Raw genomic sequence first — 22,506 nt, 5'->3', positions numbered from 1 at the left:
GCACTGTTGAACTCTCTAGAGCTGGTGTTTCTGAGACAGGGCAGGTCTAGTTCTATAGAAAGCTGTGCTCCTGGTAGCCCTGGCATAGTTTTAACCCTTAAGCAGGACATGCTTTTTTTTCCTTCCATTTTCTTTTCCTTTTTATAGACTCGAGTTGCTCTTATGTTCCACAAAGGGTATTGCAGTGGCTCTGTGGCTCCCAGGCTGCTGTGGCCCCCATGGAGCCAGCTCGGCCCACTCAACCCTAGTACCCTGTCTGTGGCCAGTGTGCCTGGTACCTACAGCTGGTAGGAATCAGAGCAGATTAGCGTGGCCGAGAACCCTTCAGGAACAGCTTCCAGCAAATGGAAATTATTTTAAAACAAATTGATGTGGTTTTTCTGTCAAACCTACTTGGAACATAAACAAGGTTGGACCATAAGCTGCCCCCCTTCTACAGACAAGCCTGTGTTTAGAATGTGGCTTTCAGCAAAGTAAACACGGTCTCTAAAGTGAGTTGTCATTGTGTCTGATTTGAAAAGTAAAAGTGGCAGACTGGGGCAAGGCTGGCAGACAGTGCTAATACTGTGCCTAAGACATCCCTCGTCCATTTCTCGTCCTGCCACCAAGATACCACTTCCTGGAGAGGTTTCTGGAGTGAGGAGTCATTCGGTGTTAAAAACATTAAGGGGAAAAACACTAGGGCAATTTCTGTGGCCAGATGACTGTTTCCATTTTGCCCCTTTGCCATGTGGGAATATCAGAAACATCTTGTGAAATACTTAACTCTTGTGTGCTTGTGAGTATGTACCTTGCACCCTTTCCCAGTCTGTGTGTCTTTGAATTCTCTGCTGGGCTCAAGATGGTTCCCCCAACCTAGGAACAGTGTCCTTTTAAATTGGCCACAGTCTTCCTAAAAGTCGAAACAATGCTTTTAATGTTCTGATTATGTATTAATGAACAGCCAGGCCAAGGGGCACTTGCCAAAAAGGTTAGAGTGAGAAGGCCACCAATATCAGAGTGAACTTTGCACTCTGGGAGTGTGAATGATCGTGGGTGAAAGGAGTTTATTGCACAAGGGGAGCAAGTGGAATCCCTTTGATGTTGGCTAGCATCCTGGCCCCATTAGACTCAGGGCTTCCCGGTTAACCACATCTCTGCTGGCTGCGGTGGTGCTGGAGTGTGCTGTCCAGGGTGGCCAGGACCTTGCTCTTGACTCTGACGGGGCAGGTACTGTGCAAAGGGATCACTGGCCACTCGCATAGAGACTCTTCCTTCAGCCAACTTCAGTAAATGCTAGCCTGGCTCCAGAACCAGACAGCTGCACCTCCCAAGTTTTCCTCTGGAGGGAGTTTTCGAGAAACAGCATGCTATTATTCTAAAACCTCCTGCCCCAACCACAGAAAGAGGTTAGATCCTAATCTTAATATGACTAATTTATTTTCTCCCCAATGCACTGACATTTCCTCCTGCCTTCTGGCTTCTTTTTAATTTTTGAATGGCTGGCCATTGGGAGCCCTGCTTCCCATAGCTTTATTAAATAATTACTTAAAAGAAGAAATAAAAAAAAAAAAAAAAAAAAAAAAGCTCTTTCAAAATCTAGAGACTGTGGGAGGGAGGATCAACTCCAGCTCAGATTTTGTGCCTAGAGGATTGGCTGAGCCTGGGAGTGATCGTGTCCTTTAAGAAGCAGAAAAGAGGTAATTTGGTGTGAGGAGGCTGTGACGGAGGTATCCCAGGTTTACCATCATAAATGTGGGTACTTTGGCCTCTCCTCTATCTTCTAGCATGAAAGGAAAAGGTTATTTGTACATTGTTTGTGGTATTGAAGTGAGGTAGCATTTTCAGTCTGGAATTTTCAGTCCTGAGGTAGTGAGTGGGCTTTTTTTTTTCTTTCCCTTCTCCTCCCCTCCTTAGCCCCCTCCTTTCTTTCTTTTGTTTGAAACAGGGTCTCACTATATAGCATTCACTGTCCTAGAGACTCAAAGAGACCCCCCCTGCCTCTGCCTCCTGAGTGCTGGGATTAAAGGTGAGTGCCACCACACCCAGCAACTTTTTTCTTTTTAATAAATGGCTTAATTGAGATAGAGTGTGAATACCACAGTCATCTTTTAAGTGTTGAGATTCTTAGTTTTTAGTATGTCCAGCATCATGCAGCTGCCACTCCTAATTCTTGGATATTTTTATAATTTGTACTTAATGGTTTTTAATTTATATTTTATATTTTATTTATATTTGTGCTGGGGCACAAAACCTCAAGCTGGTTGATGTTTTCATCTCTTCCTCCTTCATCCTCTAGGAATATCTACTTTCTGTGTTGATTTGCCTGTTTTGAATGTTGGCTGTAACTGGAAACATACAGTACCTGGCCTGTCAGACCTGCCATCTTCTTTTGCTTAGCCTGATGTTTTCCAAGTTCTTATGTACATATTATTCCTTCTGCTTGTTTCTTAAAAGGTTATCTATTTATTGGTGTGCATGCATGTGCACACACTCTCATATGTGAGTGCTCAAAGAGGACAGAAGAGAGTGTCATCTCCCCTGGAGCCGGAGTTACAGACAGTTGTGAGCAGTCTGATGTGAGTGCTGGGAACTAAACTGGTTCTCTGTCAGAGCAACAAATGCTCTTAACTGAGCCATCTGTCTATCATCTTTACCCCTCTCAAAACATCTGAATAATACTCAGTTGTTTAGATATAACACATATTGTTTATTCATTTATTAGCCAGACATTTGGGCTTTCCCTACCTTTTGGCTAGTAAGAATAATGCAGTTATGATCTTTTCCCCTTCAGACGAGGTCTTGTTCTGTAGCTCTGCTCTGCCTTCTGGACGCTGGGGTGGTGGTAGGCATGCACCACAAAACCTGGTATGAGTGTTGATGTGTAAGTTTTTGTGTGAGGGTTTATGTTTCTTGGATATGTACATGTGGAATTGCTGGGGCGTATGGTAAGTACATGTTGATTTTTACGGGGAGACATTGCTAGGCTATTTATGAAGAATCTGTGTGTATCATTTTTAAAAGAGACGAGCAGTGTGATTTTAGGTAAGGTTTGGGTTGTTCCCCAGGGATGTTCCTCTCAGGTTTGTTGTCCTCAGACTTTTAGAACTCTTGGGGTCTTCTCATAGAAACAAACAGGTGTTACAGATGCTCATTAACTCAGTAAGGTAATATCCCACAACCCATGTTGAGTTGGAAACAGCAAGTTTAAATTGTATTTGCCACCGGTAACTTGTAGCTTAGCAACACAATGAGTGGTTGTGTTGGTTGCTGGGAGCTGTGGCTCGCTTGCTTCAAGACTAAAGATCAGACCACACATCACTACTAGCCTGGGAAAAGACCACATTCAGAATTCCAAGTGTGGCTCCTACTGAATGTGTCTGCCTGTTGAACCATCACAAAGTCCAAGAAGAGTAACTGTCCGTGCCTAGTGACCTGCCTCTTGTTTGTAATCCCAAGGAAAGCAGTAAATGTGGCAGCAAATGGCAGTGGTTACTGCGGGAACTCTAGGTGCCGGAGTCTCTGCAGGATGGTTGTCAGCGCTGGCCGCTACCAGAACAGACGAGGGGACTTGCTTTCTTGCAGCCTGCTGAGCTTTGCTGTGCCTCTGCATCTATCTGGGCCTGCTTTGGGGCAAGCCTGCTTTGCCAACTGAGTTTAGCAGCTATAAATTTTGACAGAAATGCTGTATGGAGGCTGCCCAAAGGTAGGCAGGGTAATTGCTCTGGACAGGTTTACAGTAGAGAGGTGTGAAGTGCTTGGTGGAGACCGGAAGCTGGGGGAGGGACTACAGATTGAACTTGAACAGTTTCTGGGTGATGGACTGATGCAAGTAATTGAAAACCATGGCTCTGGTGGCTTTTATTTGGAAAGGAAGCCACAGCTTTCAGTGGTTTCTTTTAAAGCAAGAAAACAGCAAAATCAGCTCGCTCGGTTACTCAGGAGGTTGGTTTGGGATCTTTTTAAGGCAGTGTAGAACCTTGGGTAGGCAATGATATTCTCTGCTCTTTGCTTTTGTTTTCCCATGTGGTCAGAACTGAGTGGGACAACGTGGTGGGGGCGGGGACATCCTCGTGGTGGCAGTAAGCTTTTTAGGTACACTTTGGAAGCACTGACAGCCCCGCTCTTAGAACCTCATTTTGTGAGGTTAGTCAGTGGGTGCGCCTCCCTAAGCAAGACATAGTTAACACAGCAGATGTTTGGGTAGCCAGTAGGCTGAAAAAATTACTAACAAAATATAACAACAAATTTTTTTAATGGACCCCGAACTCAGAATTAGGATGGTGTGTGGGCTGGAACCTGCATTTTAAAAGCTTCAGGAACTTTCTTTGGATTCTTAGTATGAGAGTCCCCTGTAGAGTAAGTATGCGTGCCTGAGCTCAGCTGACACGTGATCAGTTGCTTAACTTCTTCTCAAGCCAGCTGTGTGTGACCCTTGGCTTTCCTGATGTGTTCTCTTACTCAAAACACTGTCTGTTCCTGTCGTAGTTTATTAAAACCCAAACCAAGGACTAGATTCAGTTTCATCCTTTTCAAACTCTCTGAAACAACTTGCAGAAAGTCCTTTCAAAAAGAAGATATGAAAAGTGTGTGGGGAGTGCTGGGCAGTGGTAGCACATGCCTTCAAACCCAGGGGCAGGTGGATCTCTGTGAGTTTGAGGCCAGCCTGGTCTACAGAGTGAGTTACAGGACAGCCTGTACACAGAGAAAGCCTGTCTTGAAAAACCAAAAATCAAAACAAAAAAACCCCAAACAACAAAGAGGTGTGTGGGAAGTGGGGATGATAGTTTTCCTTGAAGTGCAGCAGTTCTCAATCTGTGGGTCTCAACTCCTTTGGGGGTTGAATGACCCTTTAGCAGGGGTCACAGATATCCTGCATAACAGATGTTTACATTACGATCCATAACAGCAGCAAAATTACAGTTATGAAGTAGCAACGAAAGTACTTTTATGGTTGGGGGTCAGCACAGCGTGAGGAACTGTATTAGAGGGTGGCGCATGGAAGGGTGAGAGCCACTGTTGAAGTGTGTGGTGGTTAATGGTTAATCAGTTAACAAGGCTCAGGTGGACCTCTATGTCGCCTTGCAACTAGGATGGATTCATAAACCCACACAGTGCTGCCAACTCAGACTCCCAGTTTCATTTCCTTTGGTTGGAATAACAGCCAGCAGCTGTTCGGCCATCTCCTAGTCTTCAGCATGTCGAAGACACTCAAATAGTGGCTGGAGCCTAAGGCATCATTTGCACACAACTTTAGGTTTCATGTCCTGGCTGTAATGTTTCTTTGAAAAATGAAGGAGAGTGATTTTAAGTGAGACTGAGGAAAGAGTGTCAGAGAGGTCAGGGTGTGAGGGTAAAGGGGATGGGGTGATGAGGCACAGAGGATGTCTTCCTCCGTGATAAGAAAGGTCCTCTGAGGCCCAGGCAGCTTGTCTCTTGAATGGTGGTTATTCTAGCCACACCCTTGCCTCTGTTGTGCCCTGGCACCTTTGGGGATTGTCAGTTTGGAGGTCCAGCTTAGAAAGAGGAAAGCGTGATTGCAGTAATGTCTCCACAGCAAATAGCATCCATGTGGTGTATTATTACATTACTGTAACTGTCTACCTGCTCTGAGAGGCAGATGCAGGGCAGGTCTTGCACACTGTGGAACCCAGGGGCTGAGGAACCCGGGTAGTGGTATGTCTGGCTTCACCAACAACACTTTGAAGTGCTACCTGCTCCTAATGGCAACAGAGCCAACAGTTAAATATGCAGCTGTTAAGAACAGGAGTGTTTGCACAAGCAACCTTCAAATTTTCTGATCCTTGATGAAAGCTAGTTGGTTGTGAATTATTAACTTCAACATGCATGAGGAAATACTATCCACTTAAGTGTCAGGTGTATTTTTATATAAGAAAAAAATAAAACTGACCACACCCTCAGCTGTTACCATTTGGGGTTGAGAATCTGTGTGCTCATCCCGCAAGTGCACCGGGCAGCATATTTAAAGCAGGTTGAGGAATGTTGGTGCATGGTGTGTGGTAGCTCTTCACTGGCCATCACATTCTGCTGGGAACAGGAAGAAGGGAATGGGCTCTGTAAGCCACTGGGATGTATACAAGCATTGGGTATCTAGAGTCACAGAGAGGTATTTGGTAGGGGTACTCCTTCAGTTGGGAAACACATTATATGTCTAACATCAAAAGAGTATGGGTAAAAGGGTTGGCTTGAGAAATTGGCCCCAGTGTCACTTGGCTAGCAGTTTTTACAAGAGTATTTGAGGCAGGTCTTTAATCTGTCACTGGGGAGCCGTCCTTCCTAAGTTCTTTGATTCTGGTGCAGTCAGTGCTGGGAGAGCTGACAGACAGAGGGAGCTACAGTGTAGCGTCCTCTGGGGACTCCGGGTTACAAGAAGAGACTGGGAGATAGCCATTGTGAGTCAGAAGTCCTTAGGACCCCTTGAATCTGATATTGACGGGGCAGTTATCACTTCTATCATTTACCTGGGAAGAAAAATTGTGATTAGGCTTTCATTTGGAGTAAGAGTGGAGTAAAGTGGGGGGAAAGGGTGAGAGAGGAAGGAGTTTGGGAAAACCAAAGCTGACCAAAAGGGGCCATTTCATAGCCCAGGTCTTCCTGTGAGCTTCACATGGCTTTGAGTAGTGGTGACTGAAATGGTGCTGTGGTGTGAGTAATGCTTAGAGGTGCTAGACGTGATTCTTGGGGTTCAGTTACTTCACTGCAGGCCCAAAGCTTTGCTCATTTCCAGGACATAAAGCATGCATGCCGTGGGAGGGAGAAAGCAGGTGCTTTGCCGTCCTCCCCTGCCTCTTTATTGTCCTCAGGTGCAGTGCCATTTGATATTGGCAGTTCTGAAATACATTGAGCGCATTGTTCCCAGGCTGCTGGGATTAGTGCTGACATAAACGGTGGGTCCTGCCGCCAGCCTCCTGTATGGCAATGGAAGAGAAGAAACTCAAGCTGTAAATGAATCTCTGTTTTGGGGCTTTGTAGTGGTAAATTACACGAATGTCTGAATTGAAAAGGTGCCTGGTTTTATACCATCATGAATACCCAGGCCTTAGATAAATATTGACACCAGCAGTGTGACAGGTCTACCATTTGTCTCATGCCCCTAGGAATAAAAGCTCTTTTCTCAGGTGCTCATGACCTTATAAACCACCCTGACGAGTTTGTGCAGGTGCTCTTCTGCACTGGTTCTCGAGGTTTGAGAGTTGGTTTTTCTCTTTGTGCGTGTGCAGGTATAGGCTGGCCTGATCTCAACTGGCTCTGGCTTATTGACCATGGCTGAGTTTGCTGCAAATGAGGGTAGTCACCAGTACAGTTTTGCAGCCATCGGGCTGACCTGGGATCAGAATGCCTTTTAATGACGGTCGTTGGATTTGAAGACGGAGTGTGGGATCATAATAAGAGAGGGAAAACTTGTATAGACCTATCTGCTGCATAGATGTGGAGCTCAGAGCTGAATGCCTTCTGAGTAAACTGCCCGAATCACAGACCATACTTTGATCCCTCTTATGGAAAAGAACTAGCCTGACACTTCTGAAGATAATGCTGATTTTGTTAGTGGGAACTGTGCAACAAACCACCTCCCTATCCTCGAATGTTTCTGGGCCAGGGAAGTCCTGGTAGGGTTGTGATGTAGGATGGGGTGATGAGCAGGTTCATCAGCTTTGGTTTGGTAGCGTATTTGAAAAGGTGTGATTGGTGGGGCTGGGGATTGTTTTTACACGAAAAGTTACAGGTGGAAGTTCTAGCTGTTTATGGGGCAAGAGTCTCAGGGGACCAACCTCATGAGTATCTGGGTTTCATGGGACCCTGGGCTTTGATTTCCTGCTCAGATAGGAAGAAGCTCTGTGGGGCGACAATTCTGCTTTTCCTTGCACACACAGGATACAGAGGATCTAGATCTGTGGATTGACTAGTCTTTGCACACACAGGATACAGAGATCTAGATCTGTGGAATGACTAGTCTTTGCACACACAGGATACAGAGATCTAGATCTGTGGAATGACTAGTCTTTGCACACACAGGAAACAGAAGATCTAGGTATGTGTGTTGTATTTCTTGGGATTTTTCCTTTAAGTAGCATTCCAAAAGAGGTCATTTATGTGTGACTTTTGCTAGGACTTCTAATCAACTTGGCTGGCCCCTTCCCATAGTTACAGTAGTGTATCATTCACTTCTTGTTTAGTTAATAGAGTTGGCTGCCCTTACCAACTCTCTAAGACCTGTCTTTTGGGAGCAAATGACCTAGAACTGTTGAGTTTTGCATGGGGAAGGCATGACATGCTACTGTGAGCCTCACTGACGAATGAGTAAAAAGCAAAGATAGAAATATTTGTTATATAGCCAGCTTTCCATTAGATGTGGTAGAGTTTCGATATATTTGAGGAGAGAGGTCTCAGTATACGTCATCTGATTCTCTGCACTTGTAATCCAGTAAAAAGGAAGGTCCCTGTTGTAACAGCAGAAAGCCACCTATGAATGGTATGCACAGAAATATTGCTGTTCAGACTCTGACTGTGGATCTTGTCAGGAGCTTCCACACCAGAAGCAGGGTGATTTCTACTGCCCTCTTGCTTCTCAAGCAGAGAAGGTAATGCTGTTGACAGTCTTTCGTGTTCATACTGTTTCATGTTCATAGTGTTTCATGGTGGTCTACTATTGCAGAAAGAAAACTGGCTTTTGTCTTTAGCTAGGCATTTCATAATATACATAAATTTTAAAAAGTCCCCTGGAAAGCTGGACAGAATGAAATCCCATGTCTATCAGCTAGTTAATAAAGTTGTTAACTGCTGGCCATGCAGCTGACCTCTTAGAACTGTGTCTTCATTAAAATATTTAGCTAGATACTCCCATGCCTCCCTGTGATGCAGAAGATGGATGCTTGCAGAGTTTTGAGTCTCTTCGGTCTTCTCATTTGGTTGATTTACTTCTGGGTTTCTACTTTTTGCATTTGAGTAATCTTCAATTTTAAATTTGGGATAGGCAAGAAAGAGGCTGTTGATCTAGGAAATAATGTTTGCAGGTACATTACACTTAATTCCGTGTATAATGAGGTACATCATGGTAAATTCCAGTAAATGTGGGCTTTTATATTTGGATTAAAGATTCTGGATGCTTGGACTTCATAAAGACTCATAGTGACATCAAATAAAAATAATAGCAAGCAGTGGGTGTAATTTTAGTTGAAAATTCAAGGACACATGTATGCAATGGAAGCTGACCGTCCACTCGGCCAGGATTTTTTTTTTGGTTTTGGTTTTGGTTTTGGTTTTTTCGAGACAGGGTTTCTCTGTGTACCTTTGCGCCTTTCCTGGGACTCACTTGGTAGCCCAGGCTGGCCTCGAACTCACAGAGATCCGCCTGGCTCTGCCTCCCGAGTGCTGGGATTAAAGGCGTGCGCCACTGCCGCCTGGCTTTTTTTTTTTTTTTTTTTTTTTAATGAGAAGTTGCAACATGGTAAAGTTGTTACACTCACTTATGTCATTTGCCTAGTAAAGCTTTTTATATGGCAGTGAGAGGAAAGAGTACTGATAACACTAAGGTGAGCTGCTGTTTGTACAATTGTATTTGTTTAAAACAAACCACTTTCATTTCCTTCTTCCTCCCTTTTAGTGGAGGAAGATAGGCAGCATATTATACACTGTTCCTTTGTAAACCAGAACATATTTGCCTAGAATTATCCCTCTAACTACTTACTTTAAACATGAGAAGAAGCTGTAGAGATGGCTCAATGGTTAAGAGTACTGGGCTCTTCCAGAGGACCTAGACTTAAATTCCCAGTACCCACATGGTAGCTTACAACTGTCTGTAACAACAGTTCCAGGGCATCTAACATCCTCTTTTTATATCTGTGGGCACATATATACATGTAGTCAAAACATGCATCAAATAAAATAAAACTAAATAGTTGGGCAGTGGTGGTGCACATCTTTAATCCCAGCACTTGGGAGGCAGAGGCAGGGGAAATCTCTGAGTTAGAGGCCAGCCTGGTCTACAGAGTGAGTTCAGGACAACCAGAGCTACACACAGAAACCCTGACCTGAAAGAAAACCAATGAATGAATGAATGAATAAATACCAATAACTCCTGATCATTACATGTCAAGAAGTGAGTCAGTATTGAAATTTTTTTCCATTCATTTCTGTGATAGGAAGTTTTGTATAATATTTTCCCTGATTGGTTTATGTTAGGAGGTAGAGTTAGACTTCTGTGTGTGGAAGGCATACAAAATATCTGTCATTTCCTGGTTCTAGAAAACTGGAAAATAGGGTTTAGGATGGTATGTGATGGGTGGCCCAGATTGAGAAGTTTTGTTTGTTTGTTTTGATGTATGCCTGTTGTACTCAGAGGAAGTAATGAATCATGGAGCCTTGATTCTTAATGTATGTTTATACCTTCTGCCAGAAAGACAGGCGTGGGATGTGGCCACCCTGTGCAGGAGTGCTCCTTATGGAGCTGTGCTGAGATGGTTTTCTTAAGCAGTTGTCCTCTGATGGCTCTTACTGTAAACACACAGATGTGAGTCTCTGGGCACGAAGTAGAGAATCGTTTTAGGTGCTGGAGCAGGAGCTTGGTCACGGCGCTGCTGTGGGCAGTGGTTCTGCCAGACTTGACAACTAAATTCTGTGACCCATTTAAAGTGTCCATAGGGTAGCCAGCTTCCATCTTCCTGTGCACACCCCAACTTAGTGAATTTTACAGCTGTCTTGTGAGCAGCACAGGAAACACACTCTTAGAGTGGATGGCTCTGTAGGAAACGGATCTCCCGAGAGTGCACATTTGGTGAACCTACCAAAGCACTTAGAGAACACAGGATTCCAAATTTATTTACTAGAGGAATACTTTTTTTTATTTCTCAGTCTCACCCATCCCTCATTTCCTATCCCTTTTGCCCACCTGATTTTTGTTGCTCTGGAGGCAAAAGTCCATTTCCTGCTTCAGTAGAGCATTTGGAAGACTCCTCCTCCACGCTCTCCCCAGGAGCATTACTAACTTCAGAGTAAGTAGCCAGAAGTGGACACTCTGTCCTCGGGTCTGGTGGCCATCCTGAGCTGATAAAGTGCCCAGCTCTGAGGCAGACCCACACTTTATACTCCACAAGGTAGGCTGGGGCCCAGGGGTGGCTGTAGTACAGGTGATGACTTTTTAAAGCCCTGTAGAAATTAGACTCTGGAAGTGTGAGTGTGTGGCTCCTCTATAGAGCTGATAGGATAGGGGAAAGGCAATTCGGAGGGGCTAGACTTGTGACTTGCTTCCCTCTCACTCCCATTTCTAAGTCTGTTTGAAGCCCTTCTCTAATGGTAAAGTCAAAATGGTGGCCCTCGGTACCTCATCCCACTTTGGTGGTCATGGTGATGCTCCTCTGGTGGTAGATTTGTGGGATGGTCAGGCCTGTGGCAGGCAGCCATTCCCTGCTCAAATGAATGCCTTTTGCTTAGAAAGTATCCACCAACCACAGCAATCATGGGCTGGCATGCACCTTCATCATTGAATTCATTCATCTGCAGGGGTTAATGGTGTACGGACCATGTTAACAAATGACTATTAAGGGAAAATTGTGGGCTTCTTCTCAATGTCAGCCTCCACCAAGGATGCTTAAATAATAAAATAAACGTACCTACTACTTCTCTCTTTGTCCAAGCAAAGATTTTGTAAGGAAAACAGATTCTAGAATCTCCTGTTGTAAAGTATGATGCCGAAAGCAGATGCTGACGGTCTGCAGTGATGGCAGGAACACATGTCAGGTGTCATGATGCTTTAGGTTAAAGTGTTTCCTGTAGGAACAAGGAGCTAATTCTGTTCTGTGGAAAGGACCTTAACGGTCCAGTGCTTGACATTCTGAGACCAGTATAACCATTGACTCACCTGCTTGTTGGGTGGGCCAGGAAGCTCCGGGCTCCCCCTTTGCCACTTTGCCCTTTTCTTACCAGGTCCTTCCTGATCACTTGGCCATTTTACAGTTGCTTTACTTTTTACTCCGTGGCATCTTTGCTCCTCTAGTCCCCCTTCCCCGGAAACCAACTTCCTCTCACCTCCTCTTTCTGGCTTAGCTTTTTTTTTTTTTTTTTAAACCTTTCCCACCATAGCAGATCTACCTTGTCCTGGGTGCTTCTGGGCTTTATGTACCCATCATAAGGGTGCTAGATTTAAGAAGGGGCCAAGCAGATAGAGTATAGAGGGTGTCAGCAAGAGTGGTGAGGTCTGTGGTCACTAAACTGCTTATAAATACACATAGCCTGTTGGTACAGAAACGCCCAAGAGAAGCTGCAGCACACTCATTGGTAAAAACTTTAGGGTTGTTGTTGTTGTTTGTGTGTGTGTATACATTTATTTATTTCTATTTATGAGTTCAGGTATTTTTCTTAGACCTGTGTACCCCATGCAGTGCTGCCAGTGGAGGCCTGAAGCGGGGGTCAGATCCCTCTGGAACCTTTACAAATGGTTATGAGCTTCATGTGGGTGCTTGGGATCATTTCTCCAAACGTTGTTCAATCAGAAGTAAGCACGTTTCTCTGCAGCCCAGCTTTGGTTCAGTCTGCTACTGTGAGACACTTTCTGAGAGCTATTTGGTCAGGAGTCCTACCTGACCAGTAAGTTGTAATCTTCAGGCAACAGAGAACATCTTGTCCTAATTTTATCAGGATTTGTTTGTTCATTTAAAAGTTACCTTATGTGTACGGATGTTTTGTCTGCATGTATGTCAGTGCGCCCCACGTGTGTAATGTCCCCAGAGCTGGGAGAAAGAGCCACATTCTTGGAGCTTGAGTTACAAATGGTTGTGACCTGCTATGTGAGTTCTGGGAATTGAACCCAGATAGATCATCTGGAAGAACAGTCAGTGGTCTTAACTGCTAAGTCATCTCTTCAACCCCATGTATATGTATATTTATGTATATGTACATGTGTAATTAGAATAAATTGCAGAAGGTCTTATGATAGGCATATGCTCAAACATTTGTTGAATTTGACTATTATTGGCTACTAGAGGAAAAGGACGTATGTCTCTATCAGAGTAACCGTGGGGATGATGTGTATACTTTTAGGACAGAGTACGTACAAGGCCTTCTGAGGTCATAGAGGCAGCATGAGTTGGCTTTGGAATTCAGAGGCTCCCGCCTGTAGATGCTGCTTGGTAGAGTGCTTGCCTAGCAAGCATTGAGCCCTGGGTTTGATCCATAGCACTACATAAAACAGATGTGGTGACACATGCCTGTCATCCCAGGTCTTGGGAGGGAGAGACAGGAAGGTCAGAAGTTCAAGGTTGTCTTTGGATATAGCACTTTCATGGCCAGTTTGGGCCACATGAAACACTGTCTTTAAACAAAACAAAACAAAACAAAACAACAACAACAAAAAAAAACCCAGAGGCTCACACTAATGAATTGAATTGATTTACAGAGAAATGGGTGAACTTTATCCTTATATGGCTGTGCTGTTACGGCTGTGTTCACTTCTCTTTTGAGTCACCTCTTAGACCTCCCTTATTCTCAGGGAGGATGGTCTGAGTAGTATGTTTAGAATTGGAAATGATCGCAACCCATGACTGCCTTTCTGAAATCAAATTAACCAGAAACACACAATGAGCTACATGTATTTTGTTGGGACAGTATTCACTTCTTATTTTCTTATTCACAGAAGGTATTCCATTGCTAAACCTCCACTTGGGAGTATGTGACTGTGGCTTATTTAAGAGCAAGGATGTTCTGTGTGAGAGCCCTTGGGTGTGGACTCCAGACGATGGTTCTAGCTTAATTGCAATTGTATTGTTAACACTTAATATAATGTGTATTAACAGGCCCTTCAGTGTGGGTTTGGGAAAGTATCTACATTGGAAAAAGAGATAAAGGACATGTGATGTCTTGGATTTAAAGCATTTCCTACATTCACAAACCTGGCAAATTGATGTAGGGGCCACAACAGTGATTTCATTGGAGATTGCTGTGTGACATGTGATTCCCCAGAAGGTACAAACACAGAAGAAACAGCCTAAATGCTTGGGGCTCAAAGGGCTTGAACAGTTCTTGTACTTTAGAGTTCTTGAAAGGACCAATCCTGCTTTCCTGGCTCCCAGCAGGCAATTTCCTCTTTAATGGGTGACAAACATTGCAAGTTCTGAGGTTGAAGACGAGATGAATGGCCAGAGCATGAAGTATCATGAAAAATGATTTTCCCAGACTAGCCCTGGGGACTGGCTGGTACTCAGAAGCTGGCCGTTGGGTTGCCTATAACCTTCACATCCCCTGCCCCCTCTTGCTGTGTTACTCAGTTTAGCAAACATCTGAAAGCTTAAACTACGAAAAATTCAGTGCTGTCCAGGAGCCTAGCCAGGGCTGAGTAATGGGAAGTAGATTCACTTGGAAACCAAACTGCGTAGGGAAACCTCATTCTGTGGGGAATGCTTGTCACAGATTTAGGACCAGTTCCTTCTGCTTGGAATTCTGGTCTGTTCACGTTGAGAACCGGAAACACTTTTTGCTGTGCTTCACTGTGAGTTTGCCTGTAGAGGCTTGTGTGGGGGATGAAGTCTGCCCGTTGTGTTGTCTAGTAAAGTGGGGTAACCTCCTCACCACAGCTTACTCAAAATGTAAGTGGCACTTTTTGTCACTCAGCTTCCAAGAAGTCAATGGATTATTGTTCGCCAATGGGGAAGAATGCTTGCCAAGTCTGTAACATGTGGTTCAGGCTATAATCCAGGAAGGTGCTACTCAGATTATGTAAATACCGATTAAGCCTATAGCATTACACTGGAGCAGTTTTTATTAGAATCACCTTTCTTCAAGGGACTTGAGCTTTCCACTGTTCCTTTCCTGCTGAGATAGTTAAGAACTTGCTGGAGAAGAACTTGGGAGCCAGGCTGGTGGTGCATAACCCAAAACCTGACACTTAAGAGGTGTAGGAAGATCAAGAGTTCAAGGTCATTCTCAGCTGTTTAGTGCACTGAGGCCAGCCTGAATTACATTACCTAAGACCCTGTCTCAAGAGAAAAAAAAAAAGAAAAGGAAAAAGAAAGACCTGGATTCATGCGTTAATATCACTGTACATTTTAAACAAAGCTCTTGTGTTATTAGGAAACGGATTTGTAGTGCTGGGGATCAAACCCAGGATCTTCCGAGTACTAGGCAAGCACTCTCCCACCGAGTACCCCCACAGCCCTGAACTGATATCAGTATCATACTGCTTGGTGTTGGGGATCAAACCCAGGGCCTCACACATGCCGGGCAAGCACTGTCCCTGAGCCCCTGAGATTAACTTTGAGCATCCATGTTTCTTTTGTAGCTGCCTTTTTACTGGGACTATTCCCTGATTGGCTAATGATTTAGAAGCCTTGCTTGCTTATGGTTCATTCCCATACAGTGTAACAGAAATTTCAGCAACAACTGAAGTGCCCCTCCTCCACACAGTGCACATGTGTCTATTGAGTGCTGGAAATACAGTTAATGTGATAAGGAGCTGAGCTCATGCTTTCTGATATATTAAGTAGTTAATACAAGGCCACACGGTTAGTTTGGGTGTACATGGTGGTAGCGATTTCTCAGCTATTGAAATTCTCTGGCTCAGAGAGGGGAGCTTGTTGGGAAACATGCTTAGTGAGCACAGAGTTGTCGTGTCCTGTTAAACAGTGTGCTTTTCAGACACGCCTGAATAAAACTTGAGCTGTTCTCTGCAGCCCTACCTCTTGTGTGTTCTGCAAACGGTGGGCCGCACGGCCATCTTTCAGCAGATTAGCTGAAAAAGTATCTATGTCTGGGTTCAATTGTTCGAAGATCTGCTTGCTCTTTGTGCAAGAACAGGGGCGATTTGTGTTGTGACAATGGCCGATGACGCTCAGTGAAAGCTGCAGTTGGCAGGGACTAAATTCCCTGAGGTTTCTTTCCTTGCGAGCTCTTTGCTCCCTAAAGGTCCAGAAATACTTTTGACAGTGTGTGTCTTGCTGACAGATGGATTGTTTTGACAGGAAAATCTGAACCCTCCACTGAAGACCCATTCACATGTCAGGCAGGAAGGGGCAGCCGTGCTCCCTGAAATAAGTGGGATGCTTTAGATGTGTGTGCACATCAGCTGCCACCTGGAGGAATGGTTTTCAGTAGTTAACCCTTTCACTGTTCTTGGGGTGGAAATAAAAATTCATACTCTTTTCTGCTGGCTTCTTGGCCTAAGTTTATTTCCTTAATGTTGAAAAATGAATGTTAGTAAGTATAGAAGGCAAAGGGTTAAAAAGACTTAATTTTTTTAAGTTGTTAAAAAATACCTGGTGCTCATAATTGCTTTATTTATAGCAGCCAAAACTAGAAACAAGCTAAATGTCTGTCTACAGTCAGTAGATAAGCAAAATGTTCATCATCAAAAGCAGTGACAACTTTGGCGTCTGTGATGAGATTCATCTATAGCCTTGAAAGCATTGTGTCCAGTGAAGTAAGCCAGAAACAGAAGGTCTTACGATTCCACTGACACGTGGTACCTAGAGAAGAGTTTATAGAGACAGTGATGGTTGGCATATCCAGGGCAGATTGGATTGGGGATCTTATGGTGAAAAAGTTGATACTGGTGGTGGTGATGGATGTGTCTGAGTGTATGTGTGTTCACTGAGCAGCAACTTACACATGGTTAAATGTTAAATTTTATGTTACATACATTTTACAACAGTGAACAAGTAGTGTTGGGAATTTGTATTTGGCTGATGTCTATTATTATTTTATTCCTTGTTATATTTCCACAGAGGAATTATGCTGTTTCCCCCTTTTCCTAGTAATGCATTTGAGGTCGCACAGTTTGTTCAGGGATTCAGGACCATTTTCAAACTTGAACGCTAGAATAGCTCTGCCCAGGGACAGTGGCTGTGAGCTGTGGCACCTTCGCTGTGTGCTGCCCATGGTGCCATGCGAGAGTGGCCCTTTCTAGGCAGTCCCTGGGCACGTGTGTTGCTCTGTGGCTTTTCCGGTTCATTGACTACCCAGGCTGACCCAGTGAGGGCTAACATACTTGGTGTCTTGTCCTTGGAGTTGCTTGCTGTCACCGTGGTATCAAGTCCCAAGATGCTTCTCAGCTCTGGATTACAGTGTGTCCAGAACAGTTGTTTCTCAGTCTCCTCTAGGCAGACCTGATTAGCATTTCTGAAAGCCGTGGGCGTCGGGCTTTAAATGGACATGTGAGGGTGGGAAAGGAGAGACATGGTTTTTATCGTAGAATGTTCAAAACAAAGCCATCAGTGAGCTGTAGCAAGCCTGCTGAGCCCAGCCCCTCCCTTGGGGGTTGCCTTCTGAACCTGTAGCTTCAGGAGCCAGGAGTCCAGGTCCCAGCAGAAACCTGTGCTCCTCAGGCCAGGGGTGGCTGGCAGAGAGGTTTTGTTTTACCCGTCCTTGGTAACTTTTTTGTTTTTGTTTTTGGAACTGAAAAGGTTTTCTCATAAGAATTCAGATTTTGAGCTTCTTTGGAAAGCCTAGCCTGGTGTTAGCACTGGCCCTTGTCTCTGGTGCCTGTATGGGTAGGTGGGCAGGCTTCCATGTTAGTCTCGGTCCATCAGCCACCTAGTCTGCTTGCTCTTCCACCTGCTCTGGCTTCTGAGAGCTTTTATTAAATTCTCTTCAGTATGCCCATGCCAGTTCCCTGTGATGATGTAAGCTTTGTGTTATCTTTACCCCCTAAGACAGTATTCCCATACCCTTTTGGATAATCTCATCAAAGCAGAAAACTGTAGTCCAGTCAGCCCTTTTACTATGTAGGGAATTCTCTCAAACTGGATTTTCTTTCCCAGGTCTAAGCTGTTATTGTCTCCATACTCATTAATAAATACCTCCCAAGCATAGTCAAGCTCATACTTGACTTCAGTGTGTGGTTTAAAAATTACCACCTTCAATCTTTATGGTAACTTAATCTCTGGACAAATTGCTTTTAATTCAGACTGTGCCATGAACACAGATGGGCCATTAGTTTCAAGTGCAGTTTGACTTTTATTTAGATGAATGTCTTTGAGTTCACAGTGAAATGGCTATCAGCTCTAGGGTAGTATTGATTGAAATGTCTCTGGAGTAAGTTAAAAAGATAGTTGCCATTTATGATTGGTGGTCTTGTTAATTGGCATTAATGTCGATGGAACTAATAGCCAAGATGAAACATGTCACCCTCTCCCCACACGCGGGCCCGCGTGGACTTGCGGCAGGGAAAGCTCATCTTGATCACCTCCAGTGGCTTCTGTTCGTGATGGATCAGGCTGGCTGTGCTCAGCCTGTGCTTAAAGAAGCTTAGCTGAGTGAACATTGCCAAACTTGCTCTGTCTGCAGCGAAGGCTACAGGTTGGCAGTGCCAGGGAGAGAGGCCCAGTTCTGAACAGGATGGGTGCTATTATCTGAATACTGTACCTCTGTGGCTTCCCTGATGGGGTTATCCCCAACATACATCTCTACCAGTTGACTTCCCTCTCTTGTGATTGTCATTCCTAATTTTATTCATTGGTGGTAGGCATCCTGTGTTCATACACAGCCTTACTATTCTGAATCTTGTAGTGTTCATTTTCTAAACGTCACTTGAACTTTGTCTATTCTCCCGAACTTTTAAAGTTAATCTTAAATTCTTGTTCAGACCAAGTACTGACCCTGAGGTGCTGGATGCCTGGTTGTGGGACACCGACTGCTTGATGTGGCAGGATGTTTGAGCAGCTCTAAACTACAAGATCTTAGTGCCGCCTTCCATCAGTGCTGACAGCTGAGTATATCTCTAGACATTGCCGTGTGTGTGTGTGTGTGTGTGTGTGTGTGTGTGTGTGTGTGTGTGAAATCACTCTTGGTGGAAAACTGCTGGCTTAGAATGTGAAGTGCTGACAACCTGATCTCTTTTTCTGTAACTAGTTCTTGATGTTGATACTTTAGTTAAACATTAATTTTTGAAAAGTCATTAAGGCCCAGCTTGATGGTGCGCTCCCTAGGAGAGGCAGGCAGGCTGATCTCTTGAGTTCTTGGGCCAGCCTGGTCTACATAGCAATTTCCAGACCAGCAAGGGCAACATAGGGAAACCCTCTCTCAAAATAACAATAGGAATGTGTGGCTTAGAGCAGCAGTGGGTCACAATGCGGGGGATGTAGAGTGACCCTTTCTCAGGGGTCATCTAAGACAATCTGGAAACACAGATGTTTACATTATGATTCATAACAATAGCAAAATTACAGTTATGAAGTAGCAACCAGAATAATTTTATGGTTGGGGTCACCACAGCATGAGGAACTGTGTTAAAGGGTGGCAGCCTTAAAAGTGCTCATGGTTGGCTCTGACCCCCCCCCCACACACATAATAAATGTAATTAAAAATATTTATTTTATATGTGTGTGTACCTGAGTATATGTATGTGCATTGTGTGTGTGTATGAGCCTGCAGATATCAGAAGAGAGTGTCAGGTCCTCTGGAACTGGAGTTACAGGTATAAGCCTTGTAGGTGCTGGGTACTGAACTCAGGTCCTCTGCAAGAGCAGTAAGTACTCTTAACTGCTGAGCTCTCTAGTCCCAGTAAATGTAATTTGAAAAACTAGATGGCCCTGGACTTGACACAGTGCAAAGCATTTGGACTAGGACTGGCCCACCTTAGTTTTTCAAGTGTTAGGTAGCCAGTTGGGCCTGTTGAAGCCTGCATGAGTCCACTTAGCAGTGTGGGTTCCCAGCTGTGCTCTGTGCACTCCTTCAGTGTGCACTGAAGCAGGCGAGGAGGAGGGGTGTGTTTACAAAGCTCAGTGTGTGCTACTAAACAGTGAACAGGACGGGAGGTCACTAGGCAGAGGGAATGGGTTTCTTTTGAGGGACTTGGTGAGTGAGGAAAGGTTTCTTAGTCTCTTATGCAATGTCAACTATTAATTTATTGTTTTTCACTTTCTCTTTTATCAGAAACCTGAGTTATAACAGACTCTCCGAGATTGACTCTGACGGTTTTAAGGACTTGACGAATCTGCAGGAAGTGTGAGTGTTCCCCTAAACCTGTAGGGATGGAGGGCAGAAAGATCTGGGGGAAATCCTTGCATATTGTACTGTTCTCACTCTCCTGGGTAGGTGGTCTCAGCTTATAGGAAGGGACATTTGCATATGGGTCTTTACTGACAAATGGCACTAGGATGATCCCTTTTTTTAGTTGTTAAAAGTTTAGTTATCCATGGTTTTAGTTGCCCACAGTCAACCAAAAATTCAAAGTAGAAAATTCCAGAAGTAAACAGTTGATGAGCTCAAATTGCACTCATTATGAGTAGTGCAGTGGAGTCTTGCGTTGTTTTGCCCAGGTCACAAATATCCATTTGTCCAGACTGTGTACACTATCCATGCCACTTGCCCAGTTATCAGATCGTCAGCCATGGCATTGTGGTGCTTATGTTAAGTAATGCCAGTTTTCCCTAGTAATGATCCCAAAGCACAGAATTGGTGTTATTGACAGTGGGACATGCCAAAAAGAAGCTCTGAAGTAGGTCCTTTAAGTGAAAAGATGAAAATACAATAAGATTTTGTGTAAGAGACTGAATTCACATACATTTTATTTTGTAAGTATTCTTTGAATTATCGTTGTTCTCTTACTACAACTTACATATGGAAAAAGACTATATGTGGGGTTCTAGGTATCCTTGTGGGCCGAGGAGTGTAGCCCTTGTAGATAAAGTGGTGCCATATTAAACTTCTTTCCCTTTGCCATAGCCTCTGTGTTTTTTTTCCTTTCTTTTCTTTTTTTTTAGTTTTTCGAGACAGGGTTTCTCTCTGTAATTTTGGTGCCTGTCCTAGATCTTGCTCTGTAGACCAGGCTGGCTTTGAACTCACAGAGATCCACCTGGCTCTGTCTCTCGAGTGTGGGATTAAAGGTGTGTGCCACCACCGCCCGACTCACAGCAGCCCCTGTTTTCTATGAAGGGTGTGCTGTAGCGCCAATAGGCATACTGAAAATCATGGTTACCGATGGTTGTGTACGAGAGCGCCCTTCGATGGAAAGCCCTGTTGACTGACTGGGACCCAAAGCTGTCCTGGTACTTTCTCACAGGTCCCACAGAGGTGGACTAGTTTAGTTGTGATACCTGGTGCCAGCCCACCGCCTGTGTTTCCCATGAATCTGACATAAAAGCATGGGCAATAGAGGCTCACCTTCCCTGTACCTCCTAGCAGAGCCAAGCATCACTGCCATTGAACGCCAGGCTTACTACCTCTTGGAGCATCCTTTAATGCAGTCCCCAGTCATTCTTTTTCATTTGTTTGTTTGTTTGTTGTTTTTGTTTTTGTTTTTGTTTTTTTTTTCGAGACAGAGTTTCTTTGTGTAGCTCTATCCAGGAACTAGCTCTGTAGACCTTGAACTCATGGAGATCCTCCTGCCTCTGCCTCCCTAATGCTGGGATTAACCGTGTTGCCACCACCACTTGGCTAGTCATTCTTTTTATTGTAATGAATTCTGCTTTGATACATGCACTGGGATTATCAGGAATTTTAGCTCTGTAGCAACTTTACAGAAATTTCATGTTAGTTGCACAGAGTCAGCCACTGTGATTATTTTCTGCAAACTACATACATATATACACATAGTTTTAGAATCAAAATGTATATTACAGGTTTTTTTGTGGGTTTTTTGTTTGTTTTGTTTTTTGAGACAGGTTTTTGCTGTGTAACCCAGGCAGGTCTCAAAGTCACAATCCTTCTACCTCAGCCTCCTGAGTGCTTAGAGTTACAGGTGTTTATAGTTTTATAACTGGCTTACTTACTAATCCTCACATTTAAAAATATATGATTTAAATTTTCCCCTCATTATTTGGAGACTTTATTAGGCTCACTTTCGTATATTTTAGGATGTTTCCACTGCACTAGGTTCCCATACTTCCCCTCGAATGCCCCTTAATCGTAGCTGTCTCTCCCTACATTCTCTCCCTCAACCCCATCTCCACCTACCATCTGATCCTCCCGTTCTAGTCCCATCCCATCATGTCTCTGTCCCCCCCAATTCCCAACCCACTCATAAAGTCTGTGCTCTATATGAATATTTATATAAAACTACTATAAAATTATTATCAAGTTCTAATGTTATAGATATTTCATCGGATTATTAAGTTCTTTGTATTTTTACTACAAGCAATTGATAAAAGTCCTTGTGGTTGTTCTTCTGTTCCATTATAGCATCTTAGCTAATGAAACCTTAACTTCTTTCACTGATACAGTTTGCAAAATAGCTGCATTCTCTATCCTCATGTTCAGACTATATGGTTTTTATGTCTTTTTACAAAGCATAGACTTCCAGAGCTAAACATCAGAGTTGGAAGGAGTGTGGAAATACCTTGTGTTGGCCTTTCATTTGCCCATGAGGTCAGTTAGTCAGGGGTGGGAGGATGAAATGTGAAGAGGGCCAAGACCCCAGTAACATCCCACAGGCTGCTGGCTTCAACAGCACAGACTGATCCCAAGCCTGTAGGACCGGCTTTTCCTGTGCTTTCTCCTTTGTTTGCGGATGGTTGCCTGCTGTGGGATGGTCTGTATGTCAAGTGTGTTGCTGATTGGTCAGTAAATAAATCACTGATTGGCCAT

General features: G+C 44.0%; 1 protein-coding gene across 1 annotated transcript in view; it reads left to right on the top strand.

Moving 5' to 3' along the window:
* The window catches only part of Lrig1 (leucine rich repeats and immunoglobulin like domains 1), a 102,776-nt gene that overhangs the window by 18,590 nt on the left and 61,680 nt on the right, over nt 1-22,506 (top strand). The window contains exon 2 of the mRNA XM_059258252.1: nt 19,855-19,926. Coding sequence (XP_059114235.1) covers nt 19,855-19,926 — 72 coding nt within the window. The remainder of the gene's footprint in view (nt 1-19,854; nt 19,927-22,506) is intronic.

Source organism: Peromyscus eremicus, chromosome 3, assembly GCF_949786415.1.
Source record: "Peromyscus eremicus chromosome 3, PerEre_H2_v1, whole genome shotgun sequence".
In the NCBI taxonomy this organism is placed as follows: domain Eukaryota; kingdom Metazoa; phylum Chordata; class Mammalia; order Rodentia; family Cricetidae; genus Peromyscus; species Peromyscus eremicus.
Note: the sequence above shows the minus strand (reverse complement) of the source record. Positions and strands in the feature narration are given on the sequence as shown.